Below are 24239 nucleotides of genomic sequence, written 5' to 3' on the forward strand. Positions count from 1 at the left end.
GCAATCAATGAACAACTAAGGTGCCCAACGAGGAATTGATGCTTCTCATCTCTCTCCCTTCCTGCCTGTCTGTCCCTATCTGTCCCTTTCTCGCTAAAGAAAAAGTTATGGACAGAAATTCACATGGCCTCCGAGATTCTTAAATTGCCCCAGTCCTTCTTCATTTGATGCAAATTCTTTTGCAATCCCAAATCCTCTGAGGAACCAAATTTCTCCTGGAATGATGAATATTGCTGCACAAATTTGAGAGACCTTTCTTGTCCCAAACTACCCATGTTCCTTTGCAGATCACCTCTACCTCCAAGTCTCAGATGTCATCCACTCCAGATTCTTAAACCAAAGAGGTGCTAGATTGATTAGAGTTATCTGTCACCATGTGCCCTGCATTGGGTTCTGTATTCCACATTTTAAAAGAGAGATAGACCAACTGCAGGATGGTAAAAGCAAACCACCTCATGTGTGCCACCAAGGGTTTTGCTTGATGAGAAGAAACCTCACTCGGAACTTGGAATCTGCCCTCAAAGATGGAAAGTCCGGTCATCTTGAAAAAGGATTTCAGTCCAAGAAATAGAACTAAATCCCTTTCAACAAACATTATTGTCAGGCTATATGCTGGGTGTTAGGAATAATGAAAGAAAAGAGAAACAGCAATGAGTAAGGCAGATAAATAAGTAAAGCCAGCTCTGCCTAGCCGCTACCAGAATTTTGGGCAAATAGAAAAAAGCATTTTTTCCTCAGGAAACTTAACTGCCTTCTGCTGGCAAGTTGTGATAACTATACAACTTCCTGATGACTCCCTGATAAGATGAACGGTGGTCCTTGGGATCATGTGGGGGCACAAGTGGCACTATCCAGGAGTGACCCTAGTGGAAGCCATTGGGAGAAGAAAGAAATTTGTTGCAGAGCCAGCCAGAGCAGGTGGCTGCATCAGTTCATTCAGGCTGGCTGGGGGACACTCATGAGTTCTGAGCAGGAAGGGATCTTTCATGGAGTGAGGACTAGACCAGATGCCCTCTGGAACCACCCTGTACTCTGAGATTATGCAAATTTTTTCTGGGTTCTTCCAGCACACCTGGGGGGACAAACCAGTAACATGTTCTTGTGAAAGTCTTGGCAGGAAATTATTCTTTCTTATTAAGGAAAAGGCAGATGACCCAATCCAGAGTGGACAGAACAGAGAAAAGGATCTGTGATAGGTGAAACCCCATCTATCCCCTGGGGGGTTAACACTAAAAGAAAGAGATCAGAATTGATATGGTGGTCAGGAGTTTTGAAGATTAAAAATCTCTTACTATTGGTACAGCTACTTACAAAGCTAGTTTACTCTCATGTGACCCAAACACTTCAACGGCATCAGAGCAGGTATTACACCATTTTCAGATAATCAAGTTGCATATTCAACCTCCCAAGGCTCATTAGCAACAGAGCTTCAGTGCTAAGCTGTGGGTTGTCTAACTGCACCACTCCATTTCTATTCTTTCCATTTTCTGTAGAGAATGTCTTTGCAGCTTCCCAACAAGCTGTACTTCTGGACTCCTTCCAGGAAGAAAACAGGGACATTTTCAGAGCTATAATGGACATGAAGCTTGCCCAGCCTTGTTCTAAGAGAAATCAAGGTTTGATCGCCCTCTACTGGCCAAGAATAGTGATGGCAGCAAAAATAGGGGACATCAGAAGCGAGGAATATCCAGCCAGCAAGGAAGGTTCTAGAGAGAACCATGACAACCTGCTGGAAAAGGAGGGAGAAAGCTTTTCCCCTTCTGGATTTCTTCTAGAAAGGGGAGAGGAATCCTTTTTTCAATTTTCTTCTTTTTTTTAAAGATTTATTTATTGATTTTACAGAGAGAGGAGGGTTGGGATAGTGAGAAATATACTGCTCACAAAAATTAGGGGACCCGGGAATGTGCAGACACTCCAGTACTGTCAGCCTTTTGTGTAGTGCATTTTCACCAATGAAATAGAAGTTGGTTTTGCACCTCATTTGCATAATCAAACAACTTTGTGGGGGTTTTTTGTTTGTTTTATTAATTTTACTAGGGTGACATCAATAAATCAGGGTACATATGTTCAAAGAAAACATGTCCAGGTTATCTTGTCAATCAATTATGTTGCATACCCATCACCCAAAGTCAGATTGTCCTCTGTCACCTTCTATCTTGTTTTCTTTGTGCCCCTCCCCCTCCCCCTTCCCCCCCCCCCACAACCACCACACTCTTATCAATGTCTGTCTCGTTTTTATGTCCCACCTACGTATGGAATAATGCAGTTCTTGTTTTTTTCTGATTTACTTATTTCACTTCGTATAATGTTATCAAGATCCCACCATTTTGTTGTAAATGATCCGATGTCATCATTTCTTATGGCTGAGTAGTATTCCATAGTGTATATGTGCCACATCTTCTTTATCCAGTCTTCTATTGAAGGGCTTTTTGGTTGTTTCCATGTCTTAGCCACTGTGAACAATGCTGCAATGAACATGGGGCTGCATGTGTCTTTATGTATCAATGTTTCTGAGTTTTGGGGGTATATACCCCAAACAACTTTCTTTGACTTGTCATTTGCTTTTGTGATGTTTTTGTTTAATAAAAAAAATCAAATGCTTCTTTTTTTTATTGCTTCATATTCATTTTGAAATATCCCCTAATTTTTGTGAGCAGTGTAGTCAACTCCTAGTTGCTTCATCCCAGCTGCTCATTGACTGCCGTATGTTCACTGACAGGCAAGCCCAGGCCCTTGAACCAGCAACCTCAGCGTTCCAGGCCAATGCTCCATCCACTGGACCACCACCGGCCAGTCTCCTTTATATTTTTCAAGCCAAGTAATCTTCAAGACAAAAGAGAATCAAGTAATGTAGAGAAAGTAAAAAAGGCGAAAGATTTATGCGATCTGAAGAGAAACGAAAGCATGTAGAGAAAGTAAAGTGGGGGAGTACGGAGGTCATTTAAGTGAGGAACTGTGGACCCTTAGAGTGCCCAAGGTCAGTTCAAACATTCTACATTCCAAGATTCAGAAGTAACTTTAAGGCAAAATCATGAAACTGCTGTAGGTGATTTCTGGGACAATCATATGTGATAATTTTCAAGTATTTTAAAGGACCAAGGTGAACAACTACATACATGTTGTGAAAGAATAGGAGTAGGATCAATGAGTTGAAATTATAGGAATGCAGATTTTTGCTTTAATCTAAAGAACTTTTATCAGTTAGAACTCACCCAAAAGAGGGAACTATCCTCTGAAGTAGTAAGCTCCCTCTCAGGGAAATGGTCAGAGAACTGTCATAAAAAGGATGTTGGAATGTTACAAGAGGTTAGACCAGGGGTCCCCAAACTATGGGCCACATGCGACCCCCTGAGGCCATTTATCCAGCCCCTGCCGCACTTCCGGAAGGGGCACCTCCTTCATTGGTGGTGAGACCACCAATGGTGTATTGGTGTACTGTATGTGGCGGCGCCGCAAAGCGCGGCAGCACTCACGTACAGTACTACTTCCGGTGACGTGGGACGCATGCGTAAAGGCTCCAGAAGCGTGTCATATGACTTGTTAGGCTAGCAGTGACAAATATGGAACCGGACATTGACCATCTCATTAGCCAAAAGCAGGCCTATAGTTCCCATTGAAATACTGGTCAGTTTGTTGATTTAAATTTACTTGTTCTTTATTTTAAATATTGTATTTGTTCCCGTTTTGTTTTTTTTACTTTAAGATATGTGTAGTGTGCATAGGGATTTGCTCATAGTTTTTTTTTCATAGTCCAGCCCTCCAACGGTCTGAGGGACAGTGAACTGGCCCCCTGTGTAAAAAGTTTGGGGACCCCTGGGTTAGAATGTAGATCTTCAAGATGACACATTCATTTAGTCACCACTTATTGGTCTCATCTCTATTATTGATCATATCTATAATTATCTTATTACATGTCTGTCAAGAACTGTGTGTATTTTTCATTTTCCCCTGTGCCTTACACAATGCCTGACATATTATAGGTTCTTGGTGTTTGTTGAATGAATTCATTGGAAGAGAATGAGATTCCTGGAAATCAAAACCATTCTGAAGAGGAAATGCAGGTGACATCACAGTGAGCCACCAGCATATTAGCTAACTTTTCCTTTGTTCTCTTGTGGTCTTGCCAAATGGTCATGGTTACACTAATAGAAGGAAATAATGGATCACCCTAAGTTAACTTGTTTTAATACCGTATGGTTTAGATAGACAGCATCTTTATCTTTAAAAATCTGTTGAGACATAGTAATGACACAAGATTGAATTAGAGAATCTGACTTCTACTCTAGGCTCTGCTACTGATTATCTAACTAATGCACCTTGGATCTGACTTCTCCAGCTATTGGTTTTTTCATCTGAAAACAAGAGCTTAACCAGATTGTCCTTAAGTTTATTTTGGCATTGATATTTTGCAACTCTAGGCCCCGTTTGCTAAGATTGGAAGAGTTTCTTCAAGCTCCAGCATTTCAACCCCCTGGCTGCACGACTAGGCAGAGCTCCCTTGACTAGGTGACTAGATAGAGCACTACCAAAGCATGAACACATGTGAGGCTAATGGAATAGATGCAGGTTTCCTGGTTTTCCCCTCAGTCCTAGTGATTCCATTCCCTTTAATCATTTATTCTTTCCCTCGCCCCTTGGTCGGCAAACTGTGGCTCGTGAGCCACATGCGGCTCTTTGGCCCCTTGAGTATTTAGCAAGGTACAGTTTAAGAGTACCCTAATTAAGTTAATAACAATGTACCTACCTGTATAGTTTAAGTTTAAAAAACTTGGCTCTCAAAAGAAATTTCAATCGTTGTACTGCTGATATTTGGCTCTGTTTTTTTTTTTTGTTTGTTTGTTTGTTTTTTAATTTTTTATTTATTTTTATTTATTCATTTTAGAGAGGAGAGGGAGAGACAGACAGAGAGAGAGACAGAGAGAGAGACAGAGAGAGAGAAGGGGGGGGAGGAGCTGGAAGCATCAACTCCCATATGTGCCTTGACCAGGCAAGCCCAGGGTTTTGAACCAGCGACCTCAGCATTTCCAGGTCGACGCTTTATCCACTGCGCCACCACAGGTCAGGCCTGGCTCTGTTGACTAATGAGTTTGCCGACCACTTGCCCTAGCCAATGCAGAGGAAGTGTAGAGCTTAAAAGCATAGGCTTTGGAGAAAGAGAACCAAGTTTATATCTTGACTTCCCCACAGATCAGTTATATGACACTGGATAAGTTACTTACCTTTCTGAGCCCAAGTTTACTAATCTATAAAATAAAAATTTTACTATTTCACAGGGATAAGTATTCTCAGGATTATTTCATAGGATTAAGGTAATGAAGATAAATATATGCAGTAGATTGTTTCCAAAGATAGTCACATCTCTCATCCCATATACTCTTGCAGTGTGACCAACAGATAGAATCTATTTTTCTTCCCCTTGAATCTGGCCCGGTGACCTGTTCTAACAACATAATGTGGTGAAAATGATGCTATATAACTTCCAAGGCTGGGCCCTGAACATCTACAAGTTATACCTTGACCTCTTAAAATGCTCCTCTTGGAGAACCCAGACATCATGCAAAGAAGGCCAAAGCAGCTCTGCCAACAGACTCACATGCAGGAGCATGGAGGCCTCAGGCCAACATCCCAGCTGAGTTTCCAGTCTGTGGGCCAGCACCAACTGCCACCCACTCTGGGTCCTCAGCTGACACCACAGGAAGCAAAAAAATCCAGCCAATCCACGGATTTGTGAGATCATGTGAGAAATGATCATTGTTGTGTTGAGGCACTAAGTTTGGAGGTAGTGCTTTATGCAGCAATAAAAAACTAAAACTGGCCCTGGCCGGTTGGCTCAGTGGTAGAGCGTCGGCTTGGCATGCAGAGGTCCCGGGTTCGATTCCCGGCCAGGGCACACAGGAGAAGCACCCATCTGCTTCTCCACCCCTCCCCCTCTCCTTCCTCTCTGTCTCTCTCTTCCCCTCCCGCAGCCGAGGCTCCATTGGAGCAGGGATGGCCCCAGCGCTGGGGATAGCTCCTTGGCCTCTGCCCCAGGCGCTAGAGTGGCTCTGGTCGCGGCAGAGCGACGCCCCGGAGGGGCAGAGCATCGCCCCCTGGTGGGCAGAGCATTGCTCCTGGTGGGCGTGCCGGGTGGATCCCAGTAGGGCGCATGCAGGAGTCTAACTGTCTCTCCCCGTTTCTAGCTTTGGAAAAATACAAAAAAAAAAACAAAACACTAAAACCAGCCCTGGCTGGTTAGCTCAGTGATAGAGCATCGGCCAGGTGTGTGGATGTCCCAGGTTCAAATCCCGGTCAGAGCACACAGGAGAAGCACCCATCTGCTTCTCCCCCATTCCCCTCTCCCTTTTCTCTCTCTTATCCCAGCCAGCAGCCCCGGTTCAATTGGAACAAATTGGCCCTGGACACGGATGATGGCTCCATAGCCTCGTCTCAGGCTCTGAAATAGCTCTGTTGAGCAACAGAGCAGTGGGCTTGGTAGGTGGATCCCGTAGGGGCGCATGTGGGAGTCTGTCTCTCTGCCTCCCTGCTTCTCACTTAAGAGAATAATTTTAAAAAAACAGAAAACAAAAAAACCTGAAACCAAACCTAACCAGTGGTGGCACAGAAGATAAGAGCATCAACCTGGGACTCTGAGCTCCCAGGTTCAAAACCCCAAGGTCGCCAGCTTGAGTGCAGGTTCAATCCAGCTTGAGCACAGGGTCTCAGGCTTGAGTATGGTATCATGGAGATGATCCGAAGATCACTGGCTTGAGCAAGGGGTAACTACTAGGCTGGAGCCTAACCCCCTCCTCCCCCAAGAATAATCAATGAACAACTAAAATGATGCAATTACAAGCTGATGCTTCTCATATTTCCTCCTTCCTCTCTCTCCCTAAAATAAATAAAATAAAATAAATTAAAAACTAAAACCAAGAACTTAACACAGTACCTGGCCCATAGTAAGTACTCAAAGGAGGTGTGTGGTGGAAGTGGTAATGGTAAAGGAGTGTTGTAACAGGTTTTGCCTATTAAAGAGAAAACTAGTAACCTGACCAGGTGGTGGCGCGGTGGATACAACGTCGGACTGGGATGCCAAGGACCCAGGTTCGAGACCCCGAGGTCACCAGCTTGAGCATGGGCTCATCTGGTTCGAGCAAAAGCTCACCAGCTTGGACCCAAGGTCGCTGGCTCCAGCAAGGGGTTACTTGGTCTGCTGAAGGCCGGCGGTCAAGGCACATATGAGAAAGCAATCAATGAACAACTAAGGTGTCGCAATGCGCAACAAAAAACTAATGATTGATGCTTCTCATCTCTCCGTTCCTGTCTGTCCCTGTCTATCCCTCTCTCTCTCTCTCTCTGTAAAAAAAAAAAAAAAAAAAAACTAATAGTTTGGGGCAAACTGTATAAAGATGTAAAAGATCGTCTAACCCCAAAAAGTATTCTTCAAAATTCCTGTCCTTCCCATTCCCAGGGCTCTCACAATCAAAACAGCACAAAATGATGGAGAAAGTAGTCATTTTTATGCAACTCTTTCTTGAGAAAAGTCCTTCCCTACACTGAACTTTTCTCTCGATTTCTTCATTGGTTTTCTGGGGTCCCGTAACACATACTTTTTCAAATGACAGCACTTAACATATTTGAAAACTGAGACTGATTTGTCCTTCATGCCCCCCTTGTTTCTACCCAAAGTAAGAACAAATTTTCTAGACTTGGGGAGGTCGAAGAGCATGGTGTTAACTCATACCTCCGGATTGCTCATTTCTGGCCAAAGCTGCCTCCTTCACGTCGGACCTTTCTTAGAAAAAAACTAAAGTGGGCGGGAGACAAGAACACTGCGGGTTCAAGTAGAGGGCGACTCCATTTTCCTGTAGAGGCGCCTCAATTTCCCAGGTATCCGAGACACCGAGACGCAGAGATATCCAGAATTCCTAGAGGGGTCGCAGCGGCCGCGCACAACAGTCCGCGGGCGGGGTATGACGCACTTCCGGCTGCGCCTCCCGTTCTGCGCGTCTAGGTGTTCCAGCGCTAAGAGCACCTCTGATTCATGGTGAGCCTTCTGGTCCCTGGTTAGCTAGGCGGGCGGAAGCGGGAGCCTAGGTCGAAAGGATTCGGAGAGGGAGGAATGGGTGTACAGTTGTGGCCTCCCAGGACCCCCCACCCCCCAGACCGGTCCTGGAAGGGCTGTGGGCAAGAGCCATATCCCTGCCCAGCCCCAAAGGCGCTTGCTCCTTGGAAAGCCTTTTCCTCCTCCCGGCGCTTGAACAAATGAAACTTTGTTTCGCAGTTTCAGAGCAGTTTTGTGCGCGCTCCCTGAGCGGAGCAGGGGCTGCCTTCTCTTTTCCCCTGGCTCTCAGTGGGAGGTCTAAACTCAGGGCTGGTTGATGAAACACGCCCGAGGGAGTTGGAAACCTCCTCTGTGAAACCAGACCGCTTTAGAAGCTTTGGGTAATGTCTGATCCAGGAGAGTGAATAGTTCCATTGGCCTTTGTTCAGGTTAGAAAGCATACAAATAACATGGATCTGGGAAACACGGTATTAAAGGACCACTTGTTAATACAGTTCGTCATAAGAAAGGTGATCTGGTGGGTGAGGTACTTGGAAACCCATTAAGGACTGGTTGAAACAAATATGGATAAGAAAAGAGTTAAGAGGCAAGCCGATTGTTTTCAGTCATTGTAAGGAAGTGTTTGTTGGTCTAGGATCTGAAAATATTAGGTTAAAAAGTATGCACAATTTGGTTTGGTGAAAAGAAAAGCTCATTAACAATTAGAACTAATAGTTCTAATTCTGTACCTCTTAAGATGTTCCTGGGAGTTTTCGGGTACAGATTCTGAGTGTGTTAAAGGCGTTCTGATATTAAATTATTAGCATCTATAACAGTTTGATTTATTTATGCCTCATCTTGTTCCAGAATGGATTTAGGGCACTTTAATAAGGAAATACATGCTTTGGGAAACACATAAAAGAGCGGCATGGTCTTGGAACAGAACAAAAGCCTTCTGCTTATAGTAGACTGGATATTTGCTTGACGGATCTCTTTAGCTCAACATTCTATATAGCCTTTAAAAAGTAGTGCTCTGTGGTTGAACACAGTGTGAGTCAGTAGTGAAGCCTCCATTTTCTGTCCATATACTTTTTTTTTTTTTTTTGTATTTTTCGGAAATTGGAAATGGCGAGGCAGTCAGACAGACTTCCGCATGCGCCAGACCGGGATCCACCCAGCATGCCCACCAGGGGTCTATGCTCTGCCCAACTGGGGTGTCACTCTGTTGAGACCAGAGCCGTTCTAGCAGACCAAAGCCATTCTAGCACCTGAGGCAGAGGCCATGCAGCCATCCTCAGTGCCAGGGCAAACTTTGCTCCAATGGAGCCTCGGCTGTGGGAGGGGAAGAGAGAAACAGAGAGGAAGGAGAGGGGGAGGGGTGGAGAAGCAGATGGGTGCTTCTCCTGTGTGCCCTGGCCGAGAATCGAACCCGGGACTCTTGCACGCCAGGCCAACGCTCTACCACTGAGCCAACCATCCAGGGCCTCTGTCCATGTACCTCTTGATTTGATGAGCTCTTACTAAGAAAAATTCAGAAGCAAGATCTGGGGGGCACCCCTATGTGAACGTTTCAGTAGACTCAGCATGACCAAATGTGAACTTACTTGCTTTTCTCCGTGGAAAACAAACAAACAGACAAAGGTAGAGGATTATCAGATTTGTTTTTTCATATTTACCAGTGTGAGAAGTGGGAGCATTTCTTTTATTGTAACTAAGGTTGAGCATCTTTTCATGAATTAATTGCTGAACTGAGACTTTAAAGGTAAATAGAAGCCGGCCTGACCAGGCGCTGGCACAGTGGACAGAACTTTGGACTGGGATGCAGAGGACCCAATATTGAGACCCCGAGGTTGCCAGCTTGAGCACGGGCTCATCTGGTTTGAGCAAAGCTCACTAGCTTGGACCCAAGGTCGCTGGCTCCAGCAAGGGGTTGGTCGGTCTGCTGTAGCCCCACGGTCAAGGCACGTATGAGAAAGCAATCAATGAACAACTAAGGTTTCACAACGAAAAACTGATGATTGAGGCTTCTCATCTCTCCGTTCCTGTCTGTCTGTCCCTGTCTATCCCTCTCTCTGACTCCCTCTGTCCTTGTAAAAAAAAATATAAAATATAAAAAATAAAACCCTGTAATAATAATAATAAAAAAGATAAATAGAAGCCTGCCATAAGAATTGGGCATTGACAAGGTCGCTGGCTTGGGCATGGGGTCACTGGCTTGACTGGAGCCACCTGGTCAAGGCACATATGAGAAGCACTCAGTAAACAACTAAAGTAATGCAACTACAAGTTAATGCTTCTCATCTCTCCCTTTTTGTCTTGCTTGCTTGCTCAAAACAAAAAATAATTGGGAATTGAGTGAGCATAGGAAATGAGAAGGGAGTGATGGTTGAAAGGGGTGGCAGAGGTCAGATTGGGATTTGCTGTTGTTATGCAAAAAAGTTAAGTAATTTTAAACAGTAGGGTGATACGAGCAGATTTGTGTTTTAAACCTATGCAGATAGCCTTTGAGCCTGTGGAGATAGAATTGCCAAACTGGAAAATGAACTATGTGATTTCAGAAGATGAAGGAATTTTGTAATTTTGCCAACTAGTTCAAAGCTAAAAGTATTTGATAAAATTAAAAATGGGCTTTATGTTATGTTTGAAATAGATCTGCTAGAAACGTTTTTTTAAAGATTCATTTATTGATTTTTAGAGAGAGGTAGGGGTGCAAGGAAGTGCTGAAAGCATCAATTCCTAGTAGTAGTTGCTTCTCGTATGTGCCTTGACTGAATAAGCCTGGGAATTTGAACCAGCGATCCCAGCATTCCAGGTCATTGCTTTACCCTCTGCACCACCTCAGGCTGGAAAACTTTTTCATTAGGGCAATATTTGATAGTTATTGGAAGAGTCAGAAATTAACTATTGTTGTTCCTAGAGACAAGGCAGTCACCTTTTAAAAAAAAAATCTTAAAAAGTAAACTCAGAGAGGCCCTGGCCGGTTGGCTCAGTGGTAGAGCATCGACCGGGCGTGTAGGAGTACCAGGTTCGATTCCTGGCCAGGGCACACAGGAGAAGCGCCCATCTGCTTCTCCACCCCTCCCCCTCTCCTTTCTATTTCTCTCTTCTCCTCCTGGCCAAGGCTCCATTGGAGCAAAGTTTGCCCGGGCACTGAGGATGGTTCCATGACCTCTGCCTCAGGCTCTAAAATGGCTCTGGTTGCAACAGAGCAACGCCCCAGATGGGCAGAGCATCGCCCCCTAGTGGGCCTGCCGGGTGGATCCCAGTCGGGCACATGTGGGAGTCTGTCTGACTGCCTCCCCGTTTCCAACTTCAGAAAAATAAAAATAAAATAAAAAAGTAAACTCAGAGAATGATCTGATTCAACATAAATGTGGAACTTAACAACCGTAGTTCTCTTTACCACCCCTTTATAATAGAACAGCGTTTACTAAAGCCACTTGTTTGCTCTAGTTCCTGATATTTTTTATTTAAATAGTTTCAGAATAGTTTTAGGTTTGTAGAAAAACTCAAAGATAATACACTGAGTCCCCATCTACCTCTCACCTTGTTTCCCTTGTTAACATCTCATATTTTACTGTGTGCATTTGTTGCAACTGGGGAACCAACATTGGCACATTACAATTCACTAAGCTCCACAGTTTATTCAGATTTTACTATTTTTTTCCTAATGTCCTTTTCTGCTCCAGGATCTCATCTAGGAGACCACATCACATTAATTCATGTCTACTAGTGTCCTTTAGTCAGTGACAGTCTCTCAGTCTTTCCTGTTTTTGATGAACTTTGCAGTTTTGAGGACTACTAGTCAGTTATTTTTGTACACTGTCCCTCAGTTTGTGTTTGTGTGATGTTTTTCTCATGATTAGACTGGGATTGTGGGTTTTGAGGAAGAAGACCGCTAAGTGCTCATCTCATTCAAGGCACATGATTTATCACTGATAATATTAATCTTTAAAAAAGTTATTTGTTTTTATTGAGGTAGCACTGTTCAGTAATATATAAATTTCAGGTGTACAGCGTTATAGTTTGCTACCTCTACAGTCTATTTCATAATCCCCATGCCAACAGTCTAGTTTCCATTCATTACCGTATATTATGACCTCCTTTACCAATTTTATCCTTCCTTTTCTGGTACTACCATTATGATGTTGTATGAGTTGTGGTTTATTGTTCTGTTTTGTTTGGTTGCTTGTTACTTTTTTTGTTTTATATTCCACATGTGAGTGAAGTCATACAGTTCTTGTTCTTTCCGGCTGACTTATTTCACTTACCATAATATTCTCAAGATCCGTCCATGTTGTCACAGATGGCTGTATTTCATCTTTTTATGGCAGAGTAGTATTCCTGTGTGTGCGTGTGTGTGTGTGTGTGTGTGTGTGTGTGTGTGTGAGTGTGTGAGTGTAGACTATGATAATTCTTTCTGTTCTCTCTTTGGAAGCAAGTCAGTAAGTGTAGCCTGTGCTCAAGGGAGGAGAGTTAAGCTTCATTATCTTGAAGGGAGTATCTACATCAATTAGTTGGAATAATTCTGTACAGGAAATTTGTCTTTCTCCCCTACTTATTCACTCACCTTTATTCACATCAGTATGGACTTATTACAGATATTTATTTTACACTTAAGGTTATAAACCAGTACTACATTATTTATTTTACTGCTCAAATTGTTTCAGCTGTTACTATTAGGAGCATTTATGTGTTGGCTTCTGTGTCCCTTTGACCTGCCTCAGAGTTTTTCTTTGTTTGTTTTTAATACTTTCTGGCATTACAAGATGCTCCAGGCTCATCTTGTATATTCCCCAAATAGAGTCAGCTATTTCTTCGTCTCTAGTTCACTTTATGGGAGAATGATATTTCAAAACCAGCATCTGGGCACTGGGTGTGCTGATTGCTACTAGGATGTCATTGTTTCTGGACCTTCACAGCAGGCAGAGCTAGGAAATAAATGTCTCTATAGTAACACACACTTATCTAATTCTGTATTAACCTCTGTCTGTATTACACTAAACATGAGTTTATACTGCCATATTTTTAAATTTAAATTTATATTGATTTTTCAAACCCAATTTTACAATATTTATTTCTTAAAAGTAGCCCCAATGATCCATGTATGACATTCTTTCCACAGATATTTGAGTACCTGCATAGTATGAGGTATACTCAAGAGTTGCTAGGGCCTGACCTGTGGTGGTGCAGTGGATAAAGCGTCGACCTGGAAATGCTGAGGTTGCCGGTTCGAAACCCTGGGCTTGCCTGGTCAAGGCACATATGGGAGTTGATGCTTCCAGTTCCTCCCCCTTCTCTCTCTCTGTCTCTCTCTCTCCCTCTCTCTCTCCTCTCTAAAAAAATGAATAAAGAAAAAGAGTTGCTTGCTGTTCAAGGAAGGAGACAGTCCTGGCCAGATAGCTCAGCTGGTTAGAGCATCCTCCTGTAGTACAGAGGTTGCCTGTTTGATCCCCAGCCGGGGCACATACAGGGAAGATGGATGTACCTGTCTCTCTTTCTGTCTCTCTCTCTCTCTCTCTCTCTCTCTCTCTGTCTCTCTCTTTCTCCCTAAAATTAATAAATTAAAAAGAATTTCCAATTAAAGAAAAAGGAAGGGGACTTTTTTTTTAAGGTAAAATATATAGTATTTGTATGGTGGTAAGTGATGTGGAGAAAAGAGCCTGAGCATAAGGAGTTTGGGGATGAGGGAGGGTAGTGTGCTGGTTGAAAAACGTGGTCAGGAGTGCCTCAGCCGGAAGGTGACACCTGAGTGCAGACCTGGCGGACGTGAGGGAGCCTGGCATGCACGATCTGGGAGAAGTGTGTGATCTTTAGGAAGTGGTAAAGGGAGCAGTATGGACCAAGGCTCTAAGGAGGAAGTGTTTCTCACACTTCCAGGGAACAGAGAGGCTGGGGTAGGATGAACAGAGAGAGAGAAGTACAAGATGAGATCAGAGGCAGTAGATTTTGTGAGGCCTTGTTAGCCATTACGATGACTTTGGCTTTTACTGTGTATCCCACACAACACCATGAGAGATGTGAGCAGAGGAATGATAGGATCTGATTTGTATTTTAACTGGATCTCTCTGACTGTTGTGTTGAGATTGGACTGAAGGGGCAAAGGTGGAAGCTATTAAGAAGCCATTGCCCCTGACTTATGATGGCACAATGGATAAAGCATCAACCGGGAACTCTGAGGTCACAGGTTTGAAACCCTGGGCTTGTCTGGTCAAGGTACATATGGGAGTTGATGCTTTCTGCTCCTCCCCCTTTTCTCTCCCAAGCCCTCATTTCTAAAATGAATATATATGTATATATTAAAAAAAGAGGCCATTGCAATACTCGAGGTAGAGGTGAGGCGCTGGGATGGCAGTGTTGAAGGCGGTGAGAAGTAGTTGAACTCTGGATCTCTTGGATGTAGCACTAACAAGATTTGCTTATGAATTGTATGTAGAGAGAGAGGAATCAGGGATGACTCACGTTTTTGGGTCTAAAAGCAAAATAGTAGAGTTGCCCTTAACTGAGATAAGCAGCTTTTGGAAGAAAGGTGGGAAGCAGTTTTTGGACATGTTAAGTTTGAGATGCCATTGGACAAGCTGGTGGAAATTTCAAGTGTGTAGTTGGTTGTATAAGTCTGGACTTCAAAGGAGAGGTCCAGGCTGGAGATAAACAGACCGTTGTGGGGACATAGGTGGTAAATTAAAGTCACCTGGCTAGAGGAGATATCCGAGGAGAATGAATGCAGTAAGGAAGAGGGGGGCCATGTGCCAGCTTGCTGTTCATTTGTGGTCTTGCTGAGACATGAATTTGAATTGTGGGCACTACAGAACTGGTGCACTCAAATAAATCACTTAGCTAGTGAGTTAGCCCATCTAGCGGCCAGGCAGACACTGTTCTAGGGAAATTCTTTAAAAATTTATTTAGCCTGACCAGGCGGTGGCACAGTGGATAGAGCGTCGGCCTGGGATGTTGAGGACCCATGTTTGAAACCCGAGGTTGTTGGCTTGAGTTCACGCTCATCAGCTTGGGTGGGGGGGGGGGGGGGCACCAGCTTGAGCTTGGATCATAGACGTGACCCCGTGGTCGCTTGCTTGAGCAAGGGATCACTTGGTCAGTTGAAGCCCCCTTTTCAAGGCACATATGAGAAAGCAATCAATGAACAACTTTACTACAAAGAAGAGTTGATGTTTCTTATCTCTCTCCCTTCCTGTCTGTCTGTCCCTGTGTATCCCTCTCATGCTTGCTCGCTCTCTCTTTCTCTCGCTTAAAAAATAAATTATTGACTGATTTAAGAGAGAGGAAGGATGAGACACAGAAACATTGATCTGTTCCTGTATGTGATTGAACCCACAAGCTTACATATCTGGTTTTGTTTTTTCTCTTTAATTTTCCTTTTCCAAGTGAGAGGAGGGGAGATAGCATGCATACCCACCGGGATCCACTGGGCAACCCCCATCTGCGGCCATGCTCACAGCCACACTATTTTTTAGCACCTGAGGTGGAGGCTTCACAAAGACATCCTCAGCGCCCGGACCAGTCGAGCCACAGCTGTGGGAGGAAAGAGAGAGAAAGAGAGAGAAGGGGGAGGGGTGGAGAAGCAGATGGTTGCTTCTCCTGTGTGTCCTGACTGGGAATCAAACCTGGGACATCCACTTGCAAGGCTGACACTCTACCACTGAGCCAAAGGCTGGGGCCCAGTTTTTGCATGTCCAGATGACACTCTAGTCAATTAAGCTATCCATCCAAGGCAAACTTTTTCTACTTTTTTTTTTCCTAACTGAGAGGAGATGAGGCAGAGGGACAGGCTCCCCGCATGTGCCCTGACCAGGATCCACCTGGCAGGCCCACTAGGGGGTGGTGCTCTGCCCATCTGGGGCCCTTGTTCCATTGCATCTAGAGCCATTTTTTGCGCCTGAGGCAGAGACCATGGAGCCATCCTCTGTGCCCCGGATCAACTTGCTCTAATGGAGTCATGGCTGGGGGAGGGGTGGAGAAGCAGATGGTCGCTTCTCCTGTGTGCCCTGACTGGGAATTGAACCCAGGATATCCACACGCCTGGCCAAAGCTCTACCATGAGCCAACCAGCCAAGCCAACATTTTCTTCTTTACTTGCATCTGTGTATTTGTTTTGCAGAGGCAATCATGTGGATATGGACAGTGGCATGTGTGGATATGGACTCCAAGTTCTGAGAATAGATGCACCTGAATGTGATATAGGACACTGTTTAATGCTGCCTGTGCTGTATAACTCCTAGTATTCAGTTGAGTTTTGTGACTGGATCCCAGAAGCTCAGCAGGACAAATAGGTTCCAGTGTCTTTCCTGTTGTTGGGGTGCCCCCCTCTGGCTGGAGTGGGAAATTTTACAACCAGTTTGTTGTTCTCTGACACTGAGGTCGGCTTGTAAGTTTCTAAAAATGCTCCCAGTACTGCTACATTTGTTACTTTTAGTTATTTTAGTCTTGGTGCCAGTGCCCTTATTTTAGGAGACTAGATGCCAGTGCTTCTCTCCTGGCTCATTTTTCAAGTAATTGTGAGCTTGGGAGCTCCACCAGGGTACTGGGTGAATGGGACAGCATTTGGTAGTGGATGGCACAGATTCTGGGTCGCCCTGTCAGGACACATGTTGGCATCTTATGAAGTGCGCCAGAATTGGTACAGTGGATGGGAGTCCAAGTACTGGCATCCATAGAATTCTAAAGATTACTGAATTTTTCATAAAAGCAAGGTTACATACTGAGGTTCTATTACTAGAACCCCATTTCATACTTTTTAAAATTACAAAATTGGTAACAAAAATAAATGAAGGGGATTAGGTGTATATAAAGTACATGTTTTTAATATGTATTCACTAAATGTGTGGACACTAAACAGCTCGTATAAAAGCTATAACTTCACTGTACATTTATTGGGGGCAGGTTGTGCCTGGGCTGGAATTGATTGCTGCTTTTTTGTTTTCCTGGGTTTTGAGTTTCTTGTTTGGTTTATTTTAAGGCCCTGAAATGTGGGCATTAGTATTAAAAATTATTTGTCAATAGATTCCTCGTGATCCCTTGAAAGACTTTCTGATTTTCTGATATAAAAGTAGTAATAGGCCCTGGCCTGTTGGCTCAGCGGTAGAGCGTCGGCCTGGCGTGCGGGGGACCCGGGTTCGATTCCCGGCCAGGGCACATAGGAGAAGCGCCCATTTGCTTCTCCACCCCACCCCCTCCTTCCTCTCTGTCTCTCTCTTCCCCTCCCACAGCCGAGGCTCCATTGGAGCAAAGATGGCCCGGGCGCTGGGGATGGCTCCTTGGCCTCTGCCCCAGGCGCTAGAGTGGCTCTGGTCTCGGCAGAGCGACGCCCTGGAGGGGCAGAGCATCGCCCCTGGTGGGCGTGCTGGGTGGATCCCGGTGGGGCGCATGCGGGAGTCTGTCTGACTGTCTCTCCCCGTTTCCAGCTTCAGAAAAATACAAAAAAAAAAAAGTAGTAATGGTCATTATAGAAAATTTGAAAAAATTAAAAAATTTTTTAAATAAAATCCGAATTTAATATCCCAGAAATGTTACTATTAATTTTAGGTCCTTTTTTCTTCATTGCAATTATATGTATATTGTGGGGGTGGGGGTGGTGAGACTTGATATTTCATGGAAACTGACATGCATGTTAGGAATTAGCGCATTCAAGCCCTAGCCAGGTAGCAGTTGGTAGATTGTTGTCCCGGCCCGATAGTCTAAGGTTGCAGGTTTGATCCCGGGTCAGGGCACACAAGAGTCAACCAAAGAATACAAAATTAAGTGGAACAACAGATCCCTGTTTCTGTCTCCCTCTCCCTCCCTCCCTTTCTCTCTCTTTTCCCCTTTCCCTTCCCTCCTCCTTTCCCCTCTCCCTTCCTCTATCCCTAAAATTAATAAATAAAAATTTTAATTACTGTAGTCAAGTTTCTAAATGCCTTAGATTTGAAAGATTACCATTCCTAGTCTCTCACCTTCAGTCTGTATAAGCCATTGTGCATCTTTTCTATGGTCTCTACCTTTATCATCAGTATAATTTCATGTAACAAGTACCTAGGCTGATTTTTATCTCTTTGGCTCTTTACTGGGACTGCAGTTTTCCTGCTCTAGATTATCCAAATCCAGGTTGGAAACACCTGTGAAAAATGCTGCTTAAAGTTTGAAAACATGCTCAGGAAGGCCAGTCACAACATGTAAGATTCACTAATTTATGTAGGTTTATTTCAGAAAATACTTAATGAGTCCCATTTATGATAGACTGAGTCTGTTGTCTGTTACTTGTTTATTTTCTCTCTCCCCCACTAACTAGAGAGCTCTGTGGGGATAAGGGTGTTATCTGTCTTATCACTGCAGTCCTAGCTCCAAGCCCACAGCAGATAGTCAGTAAATGCTCAATGAATGGATTTCACTTTTTTTGGTAAATGAAGAAAATAGAAGTAATTGTAATCACTACAGATATTTCTGGTATAGAAATAATTGTAATCACTACATATGTTTTCAGTATTCTAATGTATCAACTGACTGAAAAATTTAGAATACTTAAAATTTAAAAGGGAAAAATACTTTCAAACGTTTTTGTTTTATCTATTATGATTTCATTTTTTTCCCCTCAATTTCTTTTTTTTTATTTTAATTTAATTTTTTTTTATTTTTTCACAGAGACAGAGAGAGAGTCAGAGTGAGGGATAGACAGGGCCAGACAGGAACGGAGAGATGAGAAGCATCAATCATTAGTTGCGCATTGCAACACCTTAGTTGTTCATTGATTGCTTTCTCATATATGCCTTGACCATAGGTCTTCAGCAGACCGAGTAACCCCTTGCTCGAGCCAGTGACCTTGGGTCCAAGCTGGTGAGCTTTGCTCAAACCAGATGAGCCCGCGCTCAAGCTGGCGACCTCGCAGTCTCGAACCTGGGTCTTCCGCATCCCAGTCTGACGCTCTATCCACTGCGCCACCGCCTGGTCAGGCTTTCCCCTCAATTTCTTACCAGCAGTACATATGTCATCAAAATAAATACTTCTCTAAGATCGTAAGTTACTATTAGTCTCATCTATCAGTCTAGTTGCCTTTCTGTAAAAGTAAAAGGACATTTAAAAACTTGAGTACACCCTACATAGAATGGGCCAAGTGAAGCCTAAAATTACGTCAGTAATTATACTGAACATTTTAAAACTTACTGGTTAATCGTAACCTTATGATTCCTAGTTATGCTGACTAGCCCAGTCATTTGATTAGTAAATTTTGAATGCTGACACCAAAAATTCTTAGGTTTAGACAGAAAGCATTTGGACAGCAATAGCCTGTTGAAATCTCAGAAGGTCTAAGATTCTGAAACAGTTTTCAGAGTAAAAGTTAATTTAAACAATTTTTTAAATTATTCCACAGTGTGCTTTTTTGAGACTTGTTTGGAGGTTCTAGCAGGGGAGCGCAGCTACTCGTATACCCTTGACCGAAGAACGGTCCTCTCCTCTAGCGGGGAAGGTCGTCCTCTTTGACCGAGCGCGCAGCTTCGGGAGGGACGCACATGGAGCGGTGAGGGAGGAAGGCGACACCCGCCTAGCCAGCCAGATCAGCCGAATCAACCCTGGCGATCAATGGGGTGACAGATGTCGCAGCCAGATCGCCCTCACATCCAGTGTGCTTTTTTGAAAGTAAAATCAAAGTAGGATATCCTGAGCTAGCTCCACAGAGATTTAAACAGTACTTTTTATATGCTGGTTTGATGGTGGCCATAATTGCCACATTTTCTTGTGCTGAAAGTGTGGCTCTAACGACCAAAATAAAATAATATTTTTTTATCTTGGTTATCTTATGGTAACCCTATTTTCTTATGTTGATCCTGTAGCCCTAAAGAACCAGAAACCCAAAGGAACCAATATTCCTGCCACACAGAGCCCCATCCTTCGTGAGGCTGTTTCTGAGTCCGTCTGATGACCAAAGTGCTGGGCATGGCCACAGGTCTGGGCCCTCGGCCTCCACAGGAGCAGGTGGGGCCTGTGGTTGTGAAAGTTGAGGAGGAAGGGAAAGAGAAGTGCTTTCCTAGCCTGGAGATGTTCCGCCAGCGCTTTAGGCAGTTTGGGTACCATGACACACCTGGCCCCCGGGAGGCCCTGAGCCAGCTCCGGGTGCTCTGCTGTGAGTGGCTGAGGCCCGAGATCCACACCAAGGAGCAGATCCTGGAGCTGCTGGTGCTGGAGCAGTTCCTGACCATCTTGCCGCGGGAGCTTCAGGCCTGGGTGCAGGAGCACTGCCCAGAGAGCGCCGAAGAGGCCGTCACTCTCCTGGAGGATCTGGAGCGAGAACTGGATGAACCAGGACAACAGGTAGGCTAGGGGAACCTTTCTGTATCCTCTGAGATTGGGAGCCTGTCTAACTCCAGGCAGGAATGGTTTTTCCATGCAATATGAATAGGTAAATGGAAGTTTCTACTGAGTTCGACCATGTTTCCTCCCTTTCCCCTACTGTTCTGTACTAGCTGTAGCCTTGAGAACTGAATGAGAGTGTTTTATTTCTCTTTCCCAGAGATTCTACGTAGCTCTCCTGAGGTTTTCTTTCAGTCTCGTTCTTAAAGTGAGCTGTGCACAAACCCAACCGTTCCTATTGTCTCAGGTTTCACCTCCTCCAAATGAACAGAAGCAGGTGTGGGAGACAGCAGCAGAGGAATCCCCGAGCAGCACACAGCCACGCTCTGTGGAGACAAGTCCCAAGTATGAATCTTGGGGCCCCCTGTACATCCAAGAGACTGGTGAAGAGCAGGATTTCACTCCAGACCTGAGACAGAGTCAAGGTAGGAACCATCTGTTAGGCCTCCACTCAGTGCACCAGGCCTTCATGGTTGAAGAAACAGACTAATTCTAATTACTGATCATGAGGCCACCCGCTAGATTGACTTGACTGGTTTGGCTGTGGAGGCAGAAGGGTCCTGTCTCCTCCCTCAGGTGTGTTATTCCAGTCAGGCTCCTAGCACTGATGTCACACGCTAATAAGGTTAGTTGAAGTGAGTTTAATAAAGGGACTGTTTACAGAGGTGTGGACAGGTTGACTGAACCAGTAAGAGATGGTGTTTATTTGTTAATGATTTAGTGAACCCGTTATAATCAGCTTTGGATTATGCGGAAGTGGTCCCTGGTAAATTCTTTTTTAACTTCTGCCTCATTAGGCTATTGAAAATTGTTAACTTTTAAGTCACTTAATTCCCACACATAGTTTATTGTTCATTAACTTTTAAGTTCATTTCCCACACACAGCAACCTGAAGGGAAGCCGGATGAGTAGCCTAGTGATTGTTCATCATGGGGAGTGAAAGAGGCTTTAGTTTCTACTGCTGCAGTCCAGTCAGCAGCAGACAGTGAGGGGTGAGCCTGGAAGCACCCGAGTGGTTACTGCCAGCAGAGGAAGGGAATCAACAGGTAGAAACAGGGGCAAAGGGACAAGGAAAAGGGGTTAGAGGAAAGTACCTTTGTCGACTGGGGCTTCTTTACCCGTGGAGGGTGGCCCTGCTCTAGGGGAGCCCATTTTTCAGAGGGAGCTTCTCTTACTCTCCTTATCCATGCGTGTAGACGGTTAGATGGACTGAAATGCTCTGAAAAGATGTACTGCTTCGGCTGAATTCAACAGTGTTACTTTATAATTTAAAGAATTGTAAAACATGGCCAATGTAGATTAAATGATAAGAGTTGAATCCTGGCGAGAGTTAAGCGCTTTCATTCAAATTAATAGGAACTGAGACTAGAATGATTATAAGTGAACTGAACGTTCTCTTTCATTGCTTTTATACAGCTTCTGTGAGCATATGGATTTTCTGAGTTTGCCACTAGCCTCTTCTCCCTTAATTATCCTTTTTATTTTCCTTAATCAAACTTGACCCTTCAGCAGTCTTTCACTTACCTCAGTCCACCTGAGCATCTCCTTTGCTGCTGTCCCAGTATGCTTACTTTTGCCATGTTGCCCTCTATAGAACAAGCTCGTCTCGCAGAAAAATCCATGTTCTCTTCATACCATAATAGCTTCTGGTAGGGAGCTTGTGTGAAAGTCTGGTATTAAAAACTAGATTTGATGATGGCTTATTTGTATCATTGTGATGTTGTTACCCTCATGGGGCAATATTTGGTCACGCTTAAAAACCCATCAGTGTCACCTTATGATTCTCTTTGTCCTTTAATTGTTTCTTCTCACAACAAGAAACAACTCACATGTCCTTATTTTATTTATTGTTTCAGATCGTAAATCGAACACCAAGAATGAGGAATTAGCAGATATGCCGAAATGTTCTGAAGAGTCTCATGCAGAAGAATTCAAAAAGGATCCCATGGTTATTGCCAGTAAATGTGAGGCTAGGTTAGAAAGGCAATGGGTAAACCGTGAAAAGGAAAGAGGAACAAAAACCCCTGTCCTAGACAAAGGTTCCAAGAAAGGTAAAGAATTGATGCCCACTAAGCCTGCCCCAGGAGAGAGGCGTTACATATGTGCAGAGTGTGGGAAAGCCTTTAGTAATAGCTCAAATCTTACTAAGCACCGGAGAACCCACACTGGGGAGAAGCCCTATGTATGCACCAAGTGTGGCAAAGCCTTTAGCCACAGCTCAAACCTTACCCTTCATTACAGAACACACTTGGTGGACCGGCCCTATGACTGTAAGTGTGGAAAAGCCTTCGGTCAAAGCTCAGATCTCCTTAAACATCAGCGGATGCACACTGAAGAGGCACCCTATCAGTGTAAAGATTGTGGGAAAGCTTTCAGTGGTAAAGGCAGCCTCATTCGACACTATCGAATACACACTGGGGAGAAACCTTATCAGTGTAACGAATGTGGGAAGAGCTTTAGTCAGCATGCAGGTCTCAGTTCTCATCAGAGACTCCACACTGGAGAGAAGCCGTATAAATGTAAGGAGTGTGGAAAAGCCTTTAACCACAGCTCCAATTTTAATAAGCATCATAGAATCCATACTGGGGAAAAGCCTTATTGGTGTAACAATTGTGGAAAAACCTTCTGTAGTAAGTCTAATCTTTCTAAACATCAGCGAGTCCACACTGGAGAGGGAGAAGTGCTTTAACTGTCAAGTATGCTTCCTCGGTGGTTTTTTTGGTGGTTGTTATTTTTTGTTTTTTAACTTTAGAACATAAATGCTAGGGAGAATCCAGGTAATTGTAATATAAACTTCAGTGGTAGATTTTGTTTTTCTCAAAACCAAGAGAGGCAGGAGGATTAGAACAGTGGCGCAGGAAGGCCCTGGAAGGTGTGGTAGATTCCTTACTCGCCTTTCAACTGGGGCAGGATCCCTCACCACGTGTCATGTCCCATTAACCATGCTGGCATTGCCTTTTGTATAGTTAAAATGATGTGTATCGAGTATAATTATGAAAAAAAAATTACGTCTGTTTAACTTCTAACATACTTTCAAGAATTACGATTTGTAAAGAATTGAGCCATTTGAACACAATCTAATGTGATTCAGAATAAATTTATAACGAACAGGACTGTTATTATAATGCTATGTTAATGAACACTATTTTGGAAAGAAAAAACTTACTCCTACTGGTTTCGCTTTTGGAAAATTTGGATTAGGGGTAAATAGAACATTTAGTACTTGTGAGTATGTGTATTAGGAAAGTGCAGTAGACTATAGAGTAGCTGCATCTTGGTCTACTTTGTGCCCTATTTTTTCCGTACATGATGAACACATTTTTTTCCATTGGGAACATTTTGTCAGTCTCTTGTGCATTTTGTTTGTGTATATTCTGTCTCGCCAAAGTCTGAAAATCTGACTCCCTGAGAAGCTTCCTTCTTCTAAACTCCAGAGATCAATAATACACAATTTGATTACCTTAAGTCCATCCTGTCTTTTCCTTCTGACTACTCTCTTTGATTTTTTTTTATTTTTTTATTTTTTTTGTATTTTTCTGAAGCTGGAAACGGGGAGAGACAGTCAGACAGACTCCCGCATGCACCCCACTGGGATCCACCCAGCACGCCCACCAGGGACGACGCTCTGCCCACCAGGGGGCGATGCTCTGCCCCTCTGGGGTGTCACTCTGCCGAGACCAGAGCCACTCTAGCGCCTGGGGCAGAGGCCAAGGAGCCATCCCCAGCGCCCAGGCCACCTTTGCTCCAATGGAGCCTTGGCTGCGGGAGGGGAAGAGAGAGACAGAAAAGAAGGAGGGGGTGGGGGTGGAGAAGCAAATGGGCACTTCTCCTATGTGCCCTGGCCGGGAATCGAACCCAGGTCCCCCGCACGCCAGGCCGACGC

At 44.1% G+C, this 24239-nt stretch overlaps 1 protein-coding gene across 1 annotated transcript in view; it reads left to right on the top strand.

Annotated features, from left to right (window-relative positions):
* The window catches only part of ZKSCAN1 (zinc finger with KRAB and SCAN domains 1), a 50838-nt gene extending 27376 nt beyond the window's left edge, over nucleotides 1–23462 (top strand). Inside the window, exons 7-9 of the mRNA XM_066276823.1 lie at nucleotides 19917–20317; nucleotides 20604–20781; nucleotides 22213–23462. Coding sequence (XP_066132920.1) covers nucleotides 19917–20317; nucleotides 20604–20781; nucleotides 22213–23045 — 1412 coding nt within the window. The 3' untranslated portion in view covers nucleotides 23046–23462. The remainder of the gene's footprint in view (nucleotides 1–19916; nucleotides 20318–20603; nucleotides 20782–22212) is intronic.
* Nucleotides 23463–24239: the final 777 nt, after the last annotated feature.

Source organism: Saccopteryx bilineata, chromosome 4 (assembly GCF_036850765.1).
Source record: "Saccopteryx bilineata isolate mSacBil1 chromosome 4, mSacBil1_pri_phased_curated, whole genome shotgun sequence".
NCBI classification, from domain to species: Eukaryota; Metazoa; Chordata; class Mammalia; order Chiroptera; family Emballonuridae; genus Saccopteryx; species Saccopteryx bilineata.